At 40.3% G+C, this 22253-nt stretch overlaps 2 protein-coding genes across 3 annotated transcripts in view; both read right to left on the bottom strand.

Annotated features, from left to right (window-relative positions):
• Positions 1-14596: 14596 nt before the first annotated feature.
• The window catches only part of LOC147606991 (wall-associated receptor kinase-like 6), a 52106-nt gene continuing 44449 nt past the window's right edge, over positions 14597-22253 (bottom strand). The window contains exons 2-4 of one of the 2 annotated variants that reach the window (XM_086791100.1): positions 16133-16189; positions 15533-16049; positions 15189-15494 (exon numbers count right to left, since the gene is read on the bottom strand). In XM_086791100.1, the coding sequence (XP_086647226.1) occupies positions 15335-15494; positions 15533-16049; positions 16133-16189 (734 nt within the window). In that variant the 3' untranslated portion in view covers positions 15189-15334. Of the gene's footprint in view, positions 16050-16132; positions 16190-22253 lie in introns of both variants that reach the window. The other variant, XM_086791099.1, reaches the window with a different exon arrangement.
• On the bottom strand, positions 16198-17379 carry LOC147606992 (uncharacterized). The gene has a single exon (XM_086791123.1). It carries the CDS (start codon positions 17281-17283, stop codon positions 16198-16200), a length of 1086 nt encoding a protein of 361 aa, XP_086647249.1. The 5' UTR covers positions 17284-17379.

The raw sequence follows: 22253 nt of genomic DNA, 5'->3' as shown, positions 1-22253 counted from the left end.
CCTCATTAGAGCAAGCGTAATCCGACTCGTGCTTTACCGTATAGCAGTTCTCCGAAACGCTGAGAATGAGAGCCCATGATATGACCAGGACATCGCCCGGTAAATTGGGGGTGTAAGGGATGAGCACAGTTGAGAGCCTATGATATGACCGGGACATCGCCCGGTAGATCGGGGGTGTAAGGGCTGAGCAAAGTGGAGAATCCACAGACACCAGGGAAGTCTGGGGAGGTTACTCCGTTTCCACTGAGGTGGAGGTGCCGAGAGCCACGCGGTATGCGTTGGAGACAGCAGTCGCAGGGGTAATAGAAAGGTCCATCATCATAGAAAGGTTCATCATAGAAATAATCTGTCGACATGTTTCTGAGACACCGCTGATTGTAGCAATCAGTGCTGCACTGATTATTGTAGTAATCAGTGCTGCAATTCATAGTCGAAGTGAACGACAAGCCGTTGGAAGAGACGTTGTTGGAAGACGAGGTGACACAGGAGCCTTGGGATCGGCATCCTATCACGGCAAAGAAGTTACCATCGGAGAGGACGAAAGGCCCACTGGAAGGGAGCTCCAATGAAGCCTCAGTGTAGCCATCTGATTTGCCGCAGTTATGAGGAGTGGGCATGGCCTTAAGCTCGGTAGAGTTAACGGCTATTTTGTTGCCATAAAGGAACTCCAGTACCTATAGCTCTGGGGTGGAGGCCATGCCCACCTGGAGGAAGGGCATGAGATCCTGTAGCCCCACAGCCCGCATTCACTCGACATCCCAAAAGGATAGGGTATGTTCATATTCCCGCAAGTTTGTGAGGTGGAGTTGCAAGGGCCGGAGGCAGCAGCTACCCAATTTAGACTGCTGCACGCCCAATAGCCCAGCAGCAGCAGGAACACTCCAAAAGACATCCAATGCTCCATGGAAAACAACAGCCGAATTAATAAAACCGAGGACATCGCCGTTTATATAAAATTAGAGCCAACGCTGAAGACGCTACTCGCTCACGATTTTGTGAGTCAATCAAGGTGGTCAGGACAAAGATAGGCTCGACGTAGCCTAAAATTTGTTGAAATTTGTGGAGAACGAGAAGAATCTCTTTAAGTTTGAGTTATATTTGTAAAATTTATAATGAAACACTTTTTTAAAATGGTCAATTTCCTCTTCAAATTATTTAAATTTATCAAAAAAAATATTTTTAAAATGGTCAATTTCCTCTTTAAATTATAATGAGAAGGTTTTCAGTTATGAAACTCTTAAACTTTAAGGATTCATTTATTATATATTTTAGTTATAAAACCTGCATGTAGTACACATTTTGCGAAACCAAAACCCAGTAGATTGAGAAATTATCCATATTTTGAGTGGTTGAACATCTTGTTTTTATCAAGAACTACCTTGGCCCGTAGAAAAGCAAGCCTAAGTACGATTATGTCCTTACTCATTTTTGGTTGTCTTTACACGTTTTTTTTTAATTTCATTAGGCTCGTCAAAAAGCAAGCTTGAGTACGATTATGTCCTTACTCATTTTTGTTTGTCTTCACACACATTTTTTGTTGCCTTTAGTGAAAGGAAAGTTAGAAAATCAAATAGTATCTACTTTTCTATGATTTGATAGCTAATGGTTCTTTTTTAAATAGACGCTACTCGCTCACGACTCTCTAAGTCAATCAAGACTTAACAAACGTGGTTGGGACAATGTGAGCACTCAATCAAGACTTGACAAGCCCACCGTGGCCCTTTGTAAAAGGATCATAAGTAATGTCACAATAAGCAATTATTTTCTAACCAATGAAAAAAGGATCACAATCAAGCTCAACCGTTTTTATGGAAAGAAATCCATAAGTTAGTTTGTTTTATAGCTAAGATTTCAAACTCTTAAATCTTGAAATTGATTAAGGCTATTTTTTCTCGATTTGAGTCGTGAAAGTTTCACTTTTTCTTGACACTTATCAAAAAGTTCCACTAAAGCACACATGTAGCTCTGTACCTCTGGGGTAACGGTTGTGCCCACCCAGAAGTTTGTGAGGTAGCAGGCGCAGCTACCAAATTTAGACTGCTGCACGCCCAATAGCTCGGCAAACATCTAGAGCATCCCAAAAGACATTCAGTGCCCCATGGAGAACAACAGCCGAATTAAGAAAACCAAGGACATCGCCGTTACTATAAAATTAGAACCAGCACTACTCTCTCACGACCATGTATGTGAGTCAATCAAGACTTAACAAGCATGGTCACCGAACCACCGTACAAGCGAACCTGGTCCATTGTGTAAGCAAGGTCAGAATAAACATTAAAAAAAAACCAAGCTCAACCGTTTTTATTGACAAAATCGGTTTTATAACTAAAATTTTAAAATTTTAAATTTTGAAATTAAGGCTTAATTGGCAAAATTACAATTTACCGATTTTATAACTAAAATTTTGAGTTTTTGAATCTTGAAATTCAAGGCTTCAAAACTACAATTGATCGGTTTTTCTCCATTTGAACCGTGAAAGTTACACTAAAGAACGATTTTTCTTGACAGTGATCATCAGAATTAAGCATGGTTCTCAGTGCTAGAAAAAAATATTTTCCTCAAAGATATTAATAAAAAGGATATAAACATCAATTGGTTTTCCATTAAAAAATACACATAAAAAATTTACATAGCAATTGGTTTTTTAGACATCAATTGGTTTGAAAACAAAAGGCTTCAAGATTACAGCATTATTTTCAAGGCAAGCCAAATCTACAAGTCAGGTTCACATGAAACGTAACCTCACACATGCTTTAAATGTGTGTGTGGGGTGGTGTGCATGAAACACACACGATGACATGAGTCTTAAGCAATGTAAGAGGTGTGGGATTAACTATTACCTCATGTGTGTGGCAGGGGACACAAGAATTTAGGAGGATACAAGGGAGTCTATCTTGGCTATCCAAAAGAAAAAACAAAATATATTATTCAATCATAAAATTTGTACAAATTACAATCTAACAATAAGTCCAACAATTCTGTCTCTCATGTTTGTATCATTGATAGGCAATTTACCATCTTCCATCAATTTTGTTCTTAGAGCTGGCCAAGGTAACCTTGAAGAGAATATTCCTGGACCTTGAAACACTGTTGTGTTTCTAGACAACCATATCAACCATAGCATCCAAAACCTAAGATGAGTAATGATCCACTAAAGTTCCTCCATTGCATAGTGTAAAGTACCAAAAGTAAGTTGATAACATGAGGTCTGTATCCCCAAGCTTGTTGAAATTCATGTTGCTTATGCTAGATCAAGATGAGTGGAGGAGAGAGACCCACAAAATACAAGAACAATTCTTGTTTATTAAGTTACTTATGCATACAACTTGGCTCTTGCACAATACATAATGCCTTCTAGCTTCACCTTTAAATAAGTGAGCTAGTGGACCATAAGTCCATTCATACACACACCCTTCTCCTACCCTTTATGACCTTAGTCTTTTAATACCCTCCCTTAATACCAACTATGAAAGAATTGGAATAGGTGGTATTGGACATAGGTTGCCTTTATAACATTAGGCGTACAAGGTGAGGAATATAGGTGTTGTTACATTGAGATTTAAAACAAGTGCTTAGAGGAGTTAGAGGTTGATACAAAGTTAGCCTCTGACTCCTTGTTAGGACATTTAGAAGTGATATCACTACTACATATTAGCCTAATACCGGGGCTTGTACCGGCGCTATTAAACGGGGTCTAAAAAAGCCTCGTCATCGGTATAAGCGCCGGTATAAGCGCCGGTATCGTACCGTCGGTATACCTGTCGGGGGATAATACCGGCGCAGATACCGGCGCCTATACCGACGCTAACCGGGGGTAATACCGGCGCTTAAACCGGCCTTTATACCGACTTGTATACCGACGTCTAAACCGGCCCCTATACCGTACCATATACCGAAGTGTAAACCGGCACCTATACCTAGGTATATACCGACGCTGATACCAGGGCAAATACCGACGCTGTAGCAGAAATTTTTTTTTGGGCAGAATAGTGCTGCCTGGCTGTTGCCTAGCTGCCTGCAATGAGCAGGATCAACAACAGCAGACAGACAGCACCATTCTGTCTACAATAGAGCACAAAAACAACCGTGCTCGTTTGCATATTTTCCTGATATCGACAAACAAGAAATTAAATTAAACATTAATACTCAAGAATGTTTTGATCATATTTCATTAGTTTGAAGGTCATCTTACATCATGGTAATGCCTCCCAATTGACGGTCTCTCCTTCTTCTTCAAGCATCTCAAACAAGGCCACAAGGCCATGTTTGTGAGCGTACTTCTCCTCTCGCCTGCTTGGTGGGCGATTCATGGCCAACTCCTGCACACACGATTAACAATTATAACTTTTAAAAAATCAACATTTAGCCCACATACATACATTCAAATAAATAAAATTGCTACAAACACTTACGAATTCATGGCGCATGGTTTCGTAACCACCACTCCCGAGATGAGAAGCCCCTATTGTTTGCAGTCTTGCCCTTGCCGCCTCTCTTTGTTGTTGAAACCTGTCTGGTGTCTCGGTGAGCTCCTGAGCAATGGCTGCCCACTCCGTGTCATCTAGCCAAACAGGTTTCTCCTTCCCCTCTCTGAATGCGTCCCTCGCCTCTGACCTACGATGCCCCATCAAAATGCGAGCTGTATACTGTATCCACTCATTAGAGACGACATTCATAGGGTCAGATGGCTGGAACTCTTGCTTTATCTTTGTGTTTATATAATTTTTCTTTCCCTTGTCTTGCTGATCCCATTTAGTCATGACAGAGTCATGAAACTGTATAGTGCACAATTGTCGAATGCGTGTCTTCATTGCCTTCCCTGCACTATCCATTATTGGTGCCCCATCCCTAATTGTGTAAATCTTGCTGTTGTCATGGTCATGTGCACCCCAGGGAGTGGAAGGTGACCCTATGGGTGTGCTATCAACAGATGAGAGCGAAGGACGACGCTCACGTGGTGGTGGTGTCACAGCATCTGTGGCACTACCACCACAACAACCTCCACCTGAAGACCTACTACGTGAGCGCCGTCTATGTGAAGACGTGGTAGATCGAGCTGTAACAGGAGTGGAAGGCTGTGTGGTACGAGGTGTGGGAGCTGCTGTCGTACCCACGGGTGTGGGAACTGGCGTCGGGAATCCAGATGGTGAGGCAGATGTCCCTGCTCCAGAACCCCAATAACTCTGAGCCATGGCTCTCTGCTCTGGAGTCATGGACGAAAGAAAACCATATAACTGCTGGGGACTCATGCCCTGCGGTGTAGGATTAAATGAGAAATCTGGACTGTAGTCGTAGGGCGGTGAGTCACCCATGGCCTGTTGGACAAAAAACCATATGACAAACTTGTACGGAATGAAAATTACACGGTAAACAATGAATGAAAGAACCATAAGATAAACATTAACATTGATAAACAACATTGGTAAAACTATATCAACTTGCTCCTACAGTAGTGATTATGATGGTAAACATTAACAATGGTGAACAATGAATGGACCTTCAATGTCATAAAACCATTACAAATATGTCATAACTATTTGCATAATCATTAAGATACATCATTTTATAAATCATTATCTATTCTATCATCCTCATTAAGATCAGTAGCCCCAAAGAGATCTATGTCTATGCACATTTCAGCATCCTCATCATTAAAAGTCCCTTGATGAAGGATGTCTTCATCATCTATGTCTTCTTCCTCAACTTGATTTTCAGCTTCCTTCGTTTGCAAGGGACTCTTGTATCAGCCACCCTTCTGACATACTACCCTCTGGGCGAGCCATTTCTTCACACCGGTGTACCTAATCCCCCTTCGTACCGCTTTACCAAGCAATCACGGCACAAAGAGTTCAAGCCATTCTCCCCTTGGCCTCTCCAACCAATGCCAAGGTACCCTTACACATTGCTAGATTCTATAGAAACTTGAAGTGGTTGCAATGGTGAGTGTAGGTACAAAATGATGTGGATAATATCAAATGATAGAACAAGTTTGTTGGCTTACAAGCATTGAGCATGACTCATGCCCTTTTACAATTTAGAACTCAGCAATAAAGCATGGACTCATGCCTCAATCCATCATCCAAAAGCTCCATTGGAAATTAACAATTCACAATGCCCTCACCATGGCATTTGCATAAGCATTTGTTAACCACAATCAAGGCATTTGCAATTGCATTTTAACAATCCCTTTCATATAAGCCATATGCATAAGTCTACCTGCGTACGCTCTATGCATAAGCCATATGCATAAGTCATATGCATAAGCCTTATGCATACGCTCTATGCATAAGTCTTATGCATACGCTCTATGCAAGACTTATGCATAATCTCTATGCATAAGCTCTATGCTATATGCCTTATGCACTATTATGCTAACCCTTAATCCCTTTCACATAAGCCTTACGCACACGCTCTATGCATAAGCCTTATGCACACGCTCTATGCATAAGCCTTATGCATAAGCTCTATGCATAAGCCATATGCATAAGTCTACCTGCGTACGCTCTATGCATAAGCCATATGCATAAGTCATATGCATAACTCTTATGCATACGCTCTATGCATAAGTCTTATGCATACGCTCTATGCAAGACTTATGCATAAGCTCTATGCATAAGCTCTATGCTATATGCCTTATGCACTATTATGCTAACCCTTAATCCCTTAAACATAAGCCTTATGCACACGCTCTATGCAATTACGCTCTATGCATAAGCCTTATGCACACGCTCTATGCATAAGCCTTATGCATAAGCTCTATGCATAAGCCATATGCATAAGTCTTATGCGTACGCTCTATGCATAAGCCATATGCATAAACTCTATGCATAAGTCATATGCATAAGTCTTATGCATACCCTCTATGCATAAGTCTCTTGCATACGCTCTATGCAAGACTTATGCATAAGCTCTATGCATAAGCTCTATGCTATATGCCTTATGCACTATGCTAACCCTTAATCCCATCACCCAATGGTGTAATAAACATGATCTTGTTTTACGTACATGGATAATAAAGATTGCAAGCTTATTATAGGTTTTATGCATAGATATTAAATTAATCGTATGTGTTGTAAGCTTACAAGAACCCAAAACTAACCCTAAACCATAAAACAAGGATGCAAAAATTCATATGAAATAGCATAAACAAGAAAAATCAAAAGAGGATCTACCTCTTTTTCGCAAAGCTGAAGGAGAGCTCGAGGATTGGTGAAAGATTGGTGAGGTGAAAGAGCTGCAAAACAAAATATTAAACAAACTAATTAGTAAATTAAACACAAAAAAAAGAACTAATACAAAACCCTAAAATCTCTATGCATGCATTAGGAGATCTATGCATACATAGAGAGCTCTAGATCTCAACATGCATAGAGAGCCAAAAAAAACACAAAACCCTAAATGTCTTAATTTTTCAATTAAAAACTAAAAGCAATTGCAATAACATGTTAGGAGAAGGAGAAGAGGAGAAAAGAAGAATGAAGGAGAAAAGAGGAGAGAGGAAAAAAGAGGAGAGAGAGGGAAAGAGAAGAGGGAGAGAAATTACCTCTTCCGCTTGATTTCTGCGAAAAACCAGAAAATAGGCTCTCGGCTTGTGAAAAACTTACGAGCGTCGGTATATGCGACGGAATATGTGTCGGAATATTCGTCGGTATATGCTACGGAATATGCGTCGGTATCGGCGTCGGAATAAGCGTCGGTATAGGCGTCGGTATACGCGACGGGAAATGAAAATTTAAAAAAACCCCGCCATACTTGTCTCCTCCAACATGACGACGGACATACCGACGTTCGACATTTGCGTCGGTATTTTGGCGTCGGTATGTCCTCAACCTCTTGTAGTGTATGTCCCGTTTGTTTACACTTGTTACATTTCATCTTGTTGGGATATTTGATCCAACAATTATTTACAAAATGACCTACCTTTTTGCAATGGGTACACCTTACTTTGCTCACTTGATGTGACAAAGCTTGTCCGATATTCAATGGAGTAGATGCACTTGAAGATTCAGCTCCTCCCTTTGGTCCTTTTCTTCATCAAGACAAGATTGAATGACTCCTTCAAGGGTGGGATTAGGTATGTTCTTCAGGGTGGTGAGACTAAGGTGGGGTACACCTTCTTGACTGCTTTTAACAAAACAACCACTGCATCATCTTCATCCATTCTCGCATTCACTGATGCAAGTTGAGCCATAAGGCCCTTCAAATGAGAGATAAATGCTCCAATGCCATCTCCCTCTTTGAGCTCCAAGCTGAAAAATTCAATTTTAAGTGAGATCTTGGAATTCTTACCACGAGCTCCATCAAGCTTGTCAAGCTTATCCCATTTCTCCTTTGCAGTTGGAAGCTGGTCCACATGGTGAATAAGAGCCTCATCAAGATATAGCATGATGATGGCTTGTGCCCTCTCATCATCTTCAATATCTTCAGCCTTAGTTTGATCAATAACCTTAGTGCTGGAGATGAATGGCCAAAAACCTTTGGACATCATCTTATACTTGACAAGAACTTGCCAAGTGTGGAAGCCCTCTCCTGAGAACTTCTTAATTTGGGTGTTTTTCTTTGACATTGGGTATTGAAGGGAGATTACAAGAGTGTTAATGGGCTGATTTATGAAGAAGAAAACCAAAAAATTTGTGATGTTTTGGCTGAAGTAGAAAGAGAATGGCTTATGAGAGTGCAACAACCCTTAATCAAGCCAAGGATGTTGCATAAAAAGAGATTAAGTTGATGAAGCTTATGGTTTAGCACTTAGGGTTTGTGCCCAACCACTAATTCTGATAAAGATGAGCTTCATTAGTGTCAAAGAACACTTTCTTTGGTAATTAAGATCACCATTAGTGTTTAGCAATACTATTAGTACTTAAGAGCACATTTTTAGTGTCTAATGACACTTGCATTGGTGATTAGATGTACCATTAGTGTTTAAGAACACTCTTAGTGCTTAAAAGCACTTCGTAATGTCAAGAGGCTCCCCTTTGCTAATGGCTACACCCACCAATGGTGTTTAGCAACACCTTTAGTGCTTATAAGCACACTTTGGAATGTTGAACACTTGATGAAGCTTGATGAAGCTTGATGACAATGAGACTTATTCAACACCTCATGGTGTATGCTAACAATTTTAGAGGATCTAGAGCAAAAGCACTTAAGTGATTAAGATTAATTAATCAAAGATTAGTGTAAAAAAACATTATTTTAAAGCTTTTATTGAAGCTTCCATGGCTTCCTCACATAGCTGCCCTAGTTTTATGCTTCTTGCGCGTGTGTCGAGCAAGCATTGGAGCTCGTCTCTTGACTGGAGCACCTTGAGACTATGGGCTTCAAAAGCCCTAACCTTGTGTGGCTTGAACTTTCCCACAGTCTGCGTATTTCTGTACGAAATCAGCGTTGCAGTGAAAGCATGCGTCGGCCTACTCAGAGATTAATGACGTGGCTAAGAGAGATGAAATCCAAAAATTGGCTGTACGAACCTGAGCGCCCAGAGGTATTCTTCATCTTCCTAGTTGAAAGCACGCGAAGATATGGCCTCCACTAGCCGGGGTAGATGAGATGCACTCAAAGAACACTTTTTTGACCTAGTCTACACCTTGCAAGCTACCTAGCTCTAGATACCATGTTGAAATTCATGGTGCTTATGCTAGATCAAGATGAGTGGAGGAGAGAGACCCACAAAATACAAGAACAATTCTTGTTTATTAAGTTGCTTATGCATACAACTTGCCCTTTGCACACTACATAATGCCTTCTAGCTTCACCTAGGTGCCTCATGAGTGTTAGCTCATGTTGAGCTTGACATCTCAACATCTCTCAAATAGTGTAGACATATCTTTGTTGGTCATGAGGGGGGCTGAGGGCACTGGGAGGCGCAAGGAGGGAGGGGCGGATGGAAAAAAGAAATTAAACTCCATTGTAATTTTTCTGATGTATTTTAAGAAATATGTATGGAGGAAAATCTATCATCAGCGTAGCAATTTGGGAGCTATTAATTTCAAGAGATAGTGAAGTGATTAGTAGAAGGCATACACATGAATAGGTATATGTGCGTGTTGTTTCTAGTACATATTTATTTATTAACACACCAAATTTAATTATTATCTTTTTATCTTCTGAAAAACCAAATAAAAACTTGCTTGATTACAAATATCTTGAAAATTACTATGGAACTCTATAAGAGGTGGCACTTGGTTTTGACCTAACAGTAGTGAATCGGTAGAAGGTTTCTCATGGTGGCTAGATATTAAGTGAGTCTTCTACCTCAAAAGGCTAAACACACACACCTTGCTTCCCTCTCTCAATGCATGATTAGAGTCATGGAAGGTAGGTCCTTATTCTTAAAGTAATATTAGGTCTTAGATCACAATCATCTCTAGTAATCTCTTTGCTATCTCGCTCGAGCAAAAAAGAGCTCATATGAGATGATAGGAGCTCTTCTTTGATTATATTACTTATAGAATCTCATGGGAGTCATTGTGTGGTGGAAACTCTTATAATCATATAAGATCAACTAATTCAATGTAGAGGACCATGAAGGAGCCACTTATTCATATGATTAACATCACTAGTAGGTTCTTCTTGTCATCATCAAGAGTTCATATGTGACCTCATGAGCTCTTTAAAAGGTCTTACAAGTTCTAGAGCTTTTCTCAACCCATATGTGATCCTACGGGCTTGTAGGAAGTCTTGTGGGTCTTATGATCTCATTAGATATTTAACAAGATTTTTGAAATTATATGAGATCTTACATGAGAGAATTACATTGAAGACTAAAGTAGGTGTAGCCTAGGTTAGAGCCCCAAGGCCCCAATTTCGATCCATCATTCAATCCCATTTTTTCTCTAAGGTTGTCCCATTTCTTCTTCTCTTTTCCCATCATAACTAAGCTTCCCCCACATCTGTCTAATTACTTCTCAGCCAAATTGAAATCCCCCATCATAATACAAGGGCATTGGATGCCCAACTTCCTGATCCACTCCCACATTTTCCCCTTGATTTTATGGTTATGAGCCCCATAGATATTGATTAACCGTAGCTTCTCATCCTCTAACTGGATCTCAACAACTAGAATCATAGCATTGGGATGGTTGGCAATAATAGTAGGCTTTAACTGTTTCTTAATGATAGACAGAACCCCACTGTAGCTTGATTTCACCTCCCCATCCCCATACAATACTACCTAGTCCCTGAAACATTCTCTCTTCCCCCCTTTAGCATCCATTAGATTATGTTTCTATATGGCCATTATGGACAGATTCCAATCCTTCACCATCCCCAAAAAAGTTTCATTTTTTCTCTTATCCTTCAAACCTTTAACATTCCACGTACACCCTCTAAACTTTTTTACCTTATTCATTCGAAAGTAGTAGAAGCAAGAACCATCTCTACCCCCAGCCCCTCTTCTGCTCATGTTTTTATCCTTAGCTCTTCAGTCTCTGTTTGAAGCTCCCTCCAAGTAGGATCCACTTGGCCAATTGAACCTCCCCATGGATGAGGTCTCACTATCATCCCCTAGAGGGCTAAAGGGACTAGAGTTATATATAGGAGGACTGAGCCCTTCCACACACAGACTTACCTACTTCTACCCCTTTCCCTCCAATTCTAAGTTGATTATTTCTAGCTTCCCCGTTTATATTTCTGAGGTTATTTTTTCCCTTGGATCTTTCTGTAACCCAAGTTAACCTAAGATTTTAAATGTCCTTTCTCTGCATATTCATCTTCTCTTTTCATTTGTCAACTTTGTTAACCTATACTCCTGGAGTTTCCCCTTTACCTACTCCAAAGATTATCCCTCTTCCTTGTTCTATTCCGCATTTTTTTTATGTCACTGCTCGCTCCACAATTTCTAGCGATATGACCATTCCACACCTAAAGAAAGCTCCCAGAAAATTTCCAAACTTTAACTTTAGCTCTATTTTTTGGAATTTCCCTAGGTCCATGTCAAGAAGCTTTGGGGTTTCAAATATAGTATTCCAAGATACACATACCTTACTAGAGTGGCAACTGTTGTCTTTATAATTAGTAGGTACAAAGTTGGTCTTCAAAGTTGGTCTCAACCAAGGGGGAGACCTATTATGTCCACCTAGACTAGACATGATTCCCTGAGGCTCCGGTTGACAATAAACGTGGGGTCAAAGGGCATCACATGAATTAACTTCGATCCCATAAACAATTGGGCTTTTGCAAATAAATCAACTACTATCTGTCTTTAACAAATATCACATTGAAAAACCCTTTTCAAAGGTAGTAAACTTGAGATACAACTCTGTCGTGGAAAACTTCATCTTGAAGCCATCTCCCCAACTTCTCTTTACTAGGCGGTTTCCTAGAGCAAAATAGAATTCTGTTGCTCAAGGAGAATTAACCAATTTGTCTTTTGACCACTTTAGATGAGACGTTAATGCATACCTTATTTCTGCGTAGATTTCTATGTAGATTCTCAAGGCGTTGCTGAGTATTCAGAGACCATCAGAAATTCAGTCATGGGGTGTCACTTCTTCATCTCTTCATTTGAGTCCCATTCTCCACACCCCCCCTCTCCAGCCTCTTCTGGAAGATCCCAACCACCCACCATTGCATCACTACATGCATGTGCTCACGTAAGGTGACCATGGTACTGTTGCATGCATAGCCATGTGAGAGAATAAACTTTACCACTACCTCGTATCCCAACAAAACCTTCACCTCGCAACTCAAGATTTTTCAATCTTGTGCTTACTCAATTTGCTAATCGACTCTTAAGCCTTGCATACAATTTTAGCTAATACTTTGAGGATGGGATTCTATACAATTTATGAACTCAAAGAAACTTTTTCACGTAAAAACAATCTACATACATCTTTAAACTAATCTTTAGAAGCTATGTAGGTGGCTTCTACATAAAACATAAACCCTTTAAAACAATCTACATGCATCTTCATACTAACCTTTGAAAGCTATGTAGGTAGATTCTGTCAAAACACTCACTCTTTCTCACCATTCCCATGCTTGTAGGTTCATTTGAATATCGTTTTAAACTCCAAACTTATGAAAAGCCTCCTCTTCTACACATCTGGTGCATGTCCCATGGAGTTCACTAAGAAACTTGTAAGATGACACACATTTCAATAATAGTTTTTTTTTCTTTTGTGGAGTTATGGAAAAATTTACATACTTAAGCATTATCTTGATTCAAAAAGTGACAAAATTTTCCATACAAAAGAGGCACTTTTATCATTAGATCTAAATTTACATATTGGATATATATAAGTTATAAAAATCTGTAGTTAGGGCCCTTGAACACACATGTTGTATGGGGTTTTTACATATTTGGACTCAAAATGGATGGATGAGGTCTATTTCTAGGAGCACTCAAACCTCTTAGGGGCCTACCAAAAATCTCTTCCCTCAGAAAAGTGATTAGACGAAGAGAGCGCATGTTGTAAAACCCCAACTTCTACACATCTAGTGCATGTCCCAGGGAGTTCACTAAGGAACTTGTAAGATGGCACACACGTTTCAGCAATAGAATTCTTTTTTGTGGAGTTATGGAAATTTTACATACTTAAGCAGTATGTTGATTCAAAAAGTTATGAAATTTTCCATAGAAGAGGTACTTTTATCATCAGATCTAAATTTACATATTGGATGCATATAAGTTATAAAAATTCGTAGTTTTAGGGCCCTTGAACACACATGTTGTATGGGTTTTTTACATAGTGAACATGCGAGGGTGCATGTTTGATGTAGGTATATGGATGGATGATATGGGTGGTACGTGTAAATGAAGGTATTCCCTTTCACCTTGCTACATAGCTTTTGACTTACTCAGTAACGTCTAACCTTGTTGTTGAATGGCATGTTAAATGAAACACACACATTAACATATTACTAACATTCCCCTTATATTTTTACACATAATCCTAGCCTACCATGATTTTCCATTCTTTCAAGAAGCCACATTTAACATCTTTTCTAACATATTGATGTGTTGTAAATATTGCACAAAACTGCTAAAACACTTCTCTCAACCCCTAAAAAAAGAGTTTCAATACACTTTTTTACATATGACCATTCCTTATATAAAGTACACGGTCCTTTTATTCACCACTCAAACCAACAATGGTCGAAAAAACCATATTTTTCAACCAATCAAAATAAGGACAACTCTTACATCTATCACGTTTTTGTTTCCTAGATCTCCACAATATGCCAGTTTTATAACTAAAATATATGAAAAAATTTCATTAAAATAAGAGCTCCTTAAAATCTTAGCTCTTTTTTATTATTGTGCTAGTACAAATACACTAGAATTGTGTTTTTTTGGTGGACTGATGCTCATGAATCCAACCATGCCTAACCTATAACTTTAAATAATTATACTTACTCTAAAGACCTAGTAGGAAAAAACAAAGAGACGTCACCTAATACTACTTTCTTTCCCTTAGATAGTCCAAAATGTATGAAAAGTTATTTATATCTTTTTGTCTCACAAGCTTAAATAGGCGGGATTTTTGCTCTAGCCGTATTTAAATTTTACAGTTACATGATAAAAAGGAGAGAGAAATCTTAGGGAAGTGATTTTGATCTCCTTTGGATGCAAACCAATAAAGTAAACAAAGACGATGAAAAGAAATAGTATTCGAAACTCAAAACATTTTACAGGCTAAAGATATGTGAACAGAACCTCCATGCACCATCTCTCGCTGAAGGATTGGGAATGGAGGAGATGGATGGGAGACCGCCAATCTCTGATTATATGCCTCCACCCACTGTAGGATTTAATCAAAGAGTGGTAGGTAATCTGTGACGGGCGGGGATAGTCTGTAAAGAAGCAAGGGTTATTTCACTGGTGGTGGTGGTGCGAGTCACTGCAGATTGAGAATGGGAAACCTGGCTCCCCTGGCTCCAGCTAGAACCCACGAGAGATGAAATTTCATGTTCTTCGTTGTCACCAGCACTTTCTTGCGATATGATGGGCCTTATAAAATGCTCAATTGATGAACTTGGGCTTTGACTAGAAAGTTCCACCACCTCATCCACTAATGTCCACTTAGATTGGATCTCCTGCAGCTTGCCATGCACCTCTTCCATTGTGGGCCTTTGATGCCCCTGCATAGCCAAGCAATGGATTGCTAGCTGTGCAACAGCTTGGATGGATGCCAAGACGTTTGGGTGTGTGCTTAATCGAGGGTCGATGAGATATGTCAGCTTCCCAGCTCTAAAACGAGTCTGGAAGTGATGGGCGAGAATCCCTAGCTTTGTGCCAAGGTCCGCTGGCATGGCCGAGATGAGCTCAAGCAAGATAACACCAAAACTATACACATCACTTTTATTAGTGAATTGGCAGCTGAGGTGGTACTCAGGGTCCAGATAGCCATGGGTGCCTACCACTGCGGCGAAGGTGAGGTGGGTCGCGCCGGAGGTGAGGAAACGCGAGGCTCCAAAGTCGGCCACCTTGGGGTTGTAGGACATGTCGATGAGGATGTTGGTGGACTTTATGTCCCGATGAAGAATAGGTGGGCTCATCTTGTGGAGATAACTAAGTGCCTTAGCGGTGTTCACCGCAATGCCAAGCCGTCTCCCCCAGCTCGACCCTAGCAGGCTTCTTTGGGCGGGGTCTTTGCCTGGATGCAAGTGATCCCAGAGTGTTCCATTCTCCACAAATTCATACACAAGGAGAGGCACTCGGGTCTCTACGCAGCAGCCCAATAGCCTGACAACATTTTCATGCACGGTCTTCCCTAACAGGAGTATCTCGGACACAAAGGATTTAATTTGGTCCTCTTCCCTGTCCGCATCCTCCATGTGCTTGGGTTTCTTAATGGCCACCTTGCCGTGGTTGATTAGGCTGCCCCAATAAACCGTGCCATAGCCCCCTCTTCCGAGCTCATGCTCCCGAGAGAAGTTGTTTGTGGCTCTCCTCAGCTCATCTTCAGAAAATAGCATGGACCGCAGCTCTTCACCTCCGTTGCGATGGAAATTGTCCTCTCTCTGTTGCTTCCGTCTGCGAGCTCTTCTCGACCAGCGGACGATGAAAATGACTACGGTGATGATGAAGGCAATTGATAGAATAACTGCGCAACGTTAATTTTGATGACTTTAGACTAGGGCTTCAACAGTAGTGTGGTACAAATTATAATCTATGGCACTCGCTTACCAAGAATATGTAGTATTATATTCCCTAGGACGAGCAAATCAGTAGTATTATCATCGCCTAAAATGTCAAAAAAAACACAAGTTAAGAGTAACCTGAAATAGAAGGGATGTCGAAGCATTGTATGGTTTCTTGGGTTCACGGTTTTTACCATTCCTGTATCCATCCCCTGTTGCATAATTCGAGGGGCAACGGCAAGTATAACCGGGCACCCATGGATCATAAAGACACTCCGCCTCATTAGAGCAAGCGTAATCCGACCTGTGCTTTACCGTAGAGCAGTTCTCCGAAACGCTGAGAATGAGAGCCCATGATATGACCAGGACATCGCCCGGTAGATTGGGGGTGTAAGGGCTGAGCACAGTGGAGAATCCACAGACACCAGGGAAGTCTGGGGAGGCTACTCCATTTCCACAGCTGAGGTGGAGGTGCCGAGAGCCACGCGGTATGCGTTGGAGACAGCAGTCGCAGGGGTAATAGAAAGGTTCATCATCATAGAAAGGTCCATCATCATAGAAATAATCTGTCGACCTGTTTCTGATCAGACACCGCTGATTGTAGCAATCAGTGCTGCACTGATTATTGTAGTAATCAGTGCTGCAATTCATAGTCGAAGTGAACGACAAGGCGTTGGAAGAGACGTTGTTGGAAGACGAGGCGACACAGGAGCCTTGGGATCGGCATCCGATCACGGCAAAGAAGTTATCATCGGAGAGGACGAAAGGCCCACTGGAAGGGAGCTCCAAGGAAGCCTCAGCGTAGCCATCTGATTTGCCGCAGTTATGAGGAGTGGGCATGGCCTTAAGCTCGGTAGAGTTTACGGCTATGTTGTTGCCGTAGAGGAAACTCAGCACCTGTAGCTCTTGGGTGGAGGCCGTGCCCACCTGGAGGAAGGGCAGTAGGCCCGTGCCATAGCTTGGATTGAGCTTGCACGAGATCCTGTAGCCCCGCAGCCCGCATTCACTCGACATCCCAAACGGATAGGGAATGATCATATTCCCGCAAGTTTGTGAGGTGGAGTTGCAAGGGCCGGGGGCAGCAGCTACCCAATTTAGACTGCTGCACGCCCAATAGCCCAGCAGCAGCAGGAACACTCCAAAAGACATCCAGTGCTCCATGGAAAACAACAGCCGAATTAAGAAAACCGAGGACATCGCCGTTTATATAAAATTAGAGCCAACGCTGAAGACGCTACTCGCTCACGATTCTGTGAGTCAATCAAGGACAAAGATAGGTTCCACGTAGCCTAAAATTTGCTCGAGAACAAGAAGAAACTCTTTAAGTTTGAGTTATATTTTGTAAAATTTATAAAGAAACACTTTTTCAAAATGGTCAATTTCCTCTTCAAATTATTTAAATTTCTAGAAAAATATATTTTTAAAATGGTCAATTTCCTCTTTAAATTATAATTAGAAAGTTTTTAGTTATAAAAAACTCTTAAACTTTAAGGATTCATTTATTATATATTTTAGTTATAAAACCTACATGTAGTACACATTTTGGGAACCAAAACCCAGTAGATTGAGAAATTATCCATATTTTGAGTGGTTGAGAATTTTGTTTTTATCAAGAACTACTTTGGCCTGTAGAAAAGCAAGCCTAAGTATGATTATGTCCTTACTCATTTTTGGTTGTCTTTACACGTTTTTTTAAATTTCATTAGGCTCGTCAAAAAGCAAGCTTGAGTATGATTATGTCGTTACTCGTTTTTGGTTGTCTTCACACGTTTTTTTGTTGCCTTAGTAAAAAGAAAGTGTTAGCAACACTCCAAAATGTTGGCTAAATGATAATCTTGAAAACTTCAAAGAAAATCAAATAGTATCTACTTTTCTATGATATGATAGCTGATGGTTCTTTTTCAAATAGACGCTACTCGCTCACGACTCTCTAAGTCAATCGAGACTTAACGAGCGTGGTTGTGACCTTGTGAGCACTCAATCAAGACTAAAATTCATAGGTAAATCGGTTTTATAACTAAAATTTTAAATTTTTGAATTTTGAAATTATTTTCCTCAAAGATATTAATAAAAAGGATATAAACATCACCCACTGTAGGATCTCTGATTATATGCCTCCACCCACTCATAAGAGTGGTAGGTAATCTGTGACGGGCGGGGATAGTCTGTAGGGCTATTTCACTGGTGGTGGTGCGAGTCACTGCAGATTGAGCATGGGAAACCTGGCTCCCCTGGCTCCAGCTAGAACCCAAGAGAGCAGAAATTTCATGTCCTTCGTTGTCAGCAGCACTTTCTTGCGATGTGATGGGCCTTATAAAATGCTCAATTGATGAACTTGGGCTTACGCTACTCGCTCACGATTCTGTGAGTCAATCAAGGTGGGCAGGTTCGACGTAGCCTAAAATTTGCTCAAATTTGTGGAGAACGAGAAGAATCTCTTTAAGTTTGAGTTATATTTTGTAAAATTTATAAAGAAACACTTTTTCAAAATGGTCAATTTCCTCTTCAAATTATTTAAATTTCTAGAAAAATATATTTTTAAAATGGTCAATTTCCTCTTTAAATTATAATGAGAAAGTTTTCAGTTATAAAACTGTTAAACTTTAAGGATTCATTTATTATATATTTTAGTTATAAAACCTGCATGTAGTACACATTTTGGGAACCAAAACCCAGCCGATTGAGAAATTATCCATATATTGAGTGGTTGAAAATTTTGTTTTTATCAAGAACTACTTTGGCCTGTAGAAAAGCAAGCCTAAGTATGATTACGTCCTTACTCATTTTTGGTTGTCTTTACACGTTTTTTTTAATTTCATTAGGCTCGTCAAAAAGCAAGCCTGAGTACGATTATGTCCTTACTCGTTTTTGGTTGTCTTCACACGCTTTTTTGTTGCCTTTAGTAAAAGGAAAGTGTTAGCAACACTCCAAAATGTTGGCTAAATGATACTCTTGAAAACTTCAAAGAAAATCAAAGAGTATCTTCTTTTCTATGATATGATAGCTGATGGTTCTTTTTCAAATAGACGCTACTCGCTCACGAGTCTCTAAGTCAATCAAGACTTAACGAGCGTGGTTGGGACTCTGTGAGCACTCAATCAAGACTTAACAAGCCCACCGTGGCCCTTTGTAAAAGGATCGTTAAGTAATGTCACAATAAGCATTTTTTTCTAACCAAAAAGGATCACAATCAAGCTCACCCGTTTTTATTGAAAAAAAATGCATAAGCTAGTTTGTTTTATAGCTAAGATTTCAAACTCTTAAATCTTGAAATTGATTAAGGCTGGTTTTTCTCGTGAAAGTTCCACTTTTTCTTGACACTTATTAAAAAGTTCCACTAAAGCACACATGTGGGTAGCGGCCGTGCCCACCCGAAAGTTTGTGAGGTGTAATTGTAAGGGCCGGAGGCAGCAGGTGCAGCTACCAAATTTAGACTGCTGCTCCAGTGCCCCATGGAGAACAACAGCCGAATTAAGAAAACCGAGGACATCGCCATTACTATAAAATTAGAACCAACACTACTCTCTCACGACCATGTATGTGAGTCAATCAAGACTTAACAAGTGTGGTCGTCACGAAACCACCGTACAAGCGAACCTGTAAAAGCAAGGTGAGAATAAACATTTTAAAAAAAACCAAGCTCAACCGTTTTTATTGACAAAATTCATAGGTAAATCGGTTTTATAACTAAAATTTTTGAAATTTGAAATTATTTTCCTCAAAGATATTAATAAAAATGATATAAACATCAATTGGTTTTCCATTAAAAAATACACATCAAAAATTTACATAGCAATCAGTTTTTTAGACATCAATTGGTTTGAAAACAAAAGGCTTGAAGATTACGGCATTATTTTCAAGGCAAGCCAAATCTACAAGTCAATTGCACAATGCCAATTTTAGAAATCACATCAATCGGTTTCAAAACAAAAAATTTCAAGATGTTAGGCCTGCATTAAATGTAAGTCAATCTAATTAATTTTTATCTCTGAATATTTTTCAATCTTAGCCATAAAAAATATGCGAGAGGATAGCATTGATTGTTATAACAAGGCCACGCTTTAAAATTTAACTCCACATATTGGCCATTGAAAAGGGACATTTGACCTACTTCTCTCTTCTTCTGACTTCACAACTTGTTCAACTCAAGAGTGGTATATTTCCAAGAGCTTTCTTTATACTTTTCTTTGAATGTCTTTAAAAGATTTTATTTTTTACAAAAAATGCTTGGGGAGGTTCCCATGGTAAGTCACTTTAAATGTGTGTGTGTGTGTGTGTCCCCTCCCACAACACACCTAGAGCCCGATAACGATTCCCCCAATAGCTGTCTCTGCGAGCACCACACGATGATGTGATAAGGTCGTAGAGTCTTAATTTATACATATATATAAAACATGTTTTGTAGGAGGTTCACACAAAACATAACCTCACACATGCTTTAAATGTGTGTGTGGGGTGGTGTGCGTGAAACACACACGATGACATGAGTCTTAAGCAATGTAAGAGGCTCGGGGGGGTCACTATATGTAAATCCTCTATATCACGTGCGTTCACTACAAGGGATTGGGCTCATACCCGCGCTCCTAGCCGCTAAAAATGACTTGTGAAAAAAAGTAGCGGGCCCGTGTATCAGCACGTGTATCATCGCGGCCACAGACATGCGTGTAAAAGCACGTGTATTGCACTCTTAGACGCGCTTATACACGGGTGTGTAGCCGCGTTTTTTTTACAGACGCGTTGATACATGCCGCTATACACGCTTTTTTTTAATTTAGCCGCGCTTATACACGGGTGTATAGCCGCGTTTTGTTCAGTTCAGAAACGCGTTGATACCTGCGTCTATACACGCGTTTCTTTAATTTAGATGCACTTATACATGCGTAATTGTCAGTTTTGATGCATTAATACACGCGTATTTTACAGAGTATCCGCGTAGATACACGCGAGTTTTAGCAGTTCTGACGCGTTTATACACGCGAACAGAGAGCAAAAAAAAAAATCCAGAGAGTGCTTTTTGGTGCCTGAATACTGTTCCAGCATTCCAGCACCCAATAACACTCTCTGGATTTTTTTTTTGTGCATTAGACCATCCCATTAGACCATCCACGCGAAGAACATATGCACGAGGGAGATTAAGACAAGAACGACATGAATGCATACATTGTCAATACACGATTCAAGACAGACATGAATGTAATACTATCGATCAATCAATTCAATATTACTATCAAAATTTCATACATGTATACAAGGGAGTCCATATCTCGAAGTAGCCCATGGCTTCAGTTTACAAAAAAATATATACAATCACATCCTCAATATGGAATGTGATACTATAAGTCTGAGTACTACTCAGACCCAGATGATGACTCGGTGCTCCCTCCATGCTCAGATGAGCTCACATCGGTCGGAATGTTCGATGAGTAGTGCTCACGTCCACCCTCTGCAGTGGCGGCCGGTGGATCATCAGCAGCTTGTGCCTGTTCAAGTAATATATAGTATATAAGTATATATATATGTAATTCAATAAACCAAAATCATTCGTTTAGAATTTTCAAGTACCTGTCGACCGTATGGTCTCATGGCCATCTCAAATTGCGCGTCCGTAATACGTCCCTCGGCTCTGAAGATGGCCCACGTGTCACGTCTGCTATGCCGGCGAGCATACGCAGTATCGTGGGTTGTGGGCTTCCTCCCCGTAACCTGTCGCTGTATCATAATCAACACAATTTGTAAGATTAAAACAATCATAGAATCAATGAATTAAGTAAACAATCAAATAAAGTGGCAAGATACGAACTCTGCCTCCCATGACTCGACGCCGCCAGATCCGAAATGCAAAGATCCAATGGTCTCCATCTGGATCCGTCGTGCCTCCACATGCTGCCTGCTCTTCACGCCACCCTCTGCTCGTTTCTTTGCCTCCTTCCACTCGCGTTTGTGCGCAGTGGCAGGTTTCTCGGCAGGATAGCCACCCGCAGCTACATTTAGCCGGTCATCGTACGCGAGTTTTTTAAGGTGAGATCTTTTATTACTTAAGATCTCCCTTATTCGCGTCCTTCCCCATACATCCGAGAATGTAGCATGTGGGGGATTGGGGTACCGACTATGTACAGCCTCTATCACCTCCCCAACTAATCGGCTATTTTGATCTTTAAATTTAATAA

This window comes from Cibotium barometz, chromosome 56 (genome assembly GCF_041138505.1).
Source record: "Cibotium barometz isolate CiBa-2024 chromosome 56, ASM4113850v1, whole genome shotgun sequence".
Taxonomy (NCBI): domain Eukaryota; kingdom Viridiplantae; phylum Streptophyta; class Polypodiopsida; order Cyatheales; family Cibotiaceae; genus Cibotium; species Cibotium barometz.
Note: the sequence above shows the minus strand (reverse complement) of the source record. Positions and strands in the feature narration are given on the sequence as shown.

What these genes read in the sequence shown, in the direction of transcription:
- LOC147606992 (XM_086791123.1), bottom strand. Translation starts at nt 17,283, where the DNA reads ATGTCCTCGGTTTTCTTAATTCGGCTGTTGTTTTCCATGGAGCACTGG.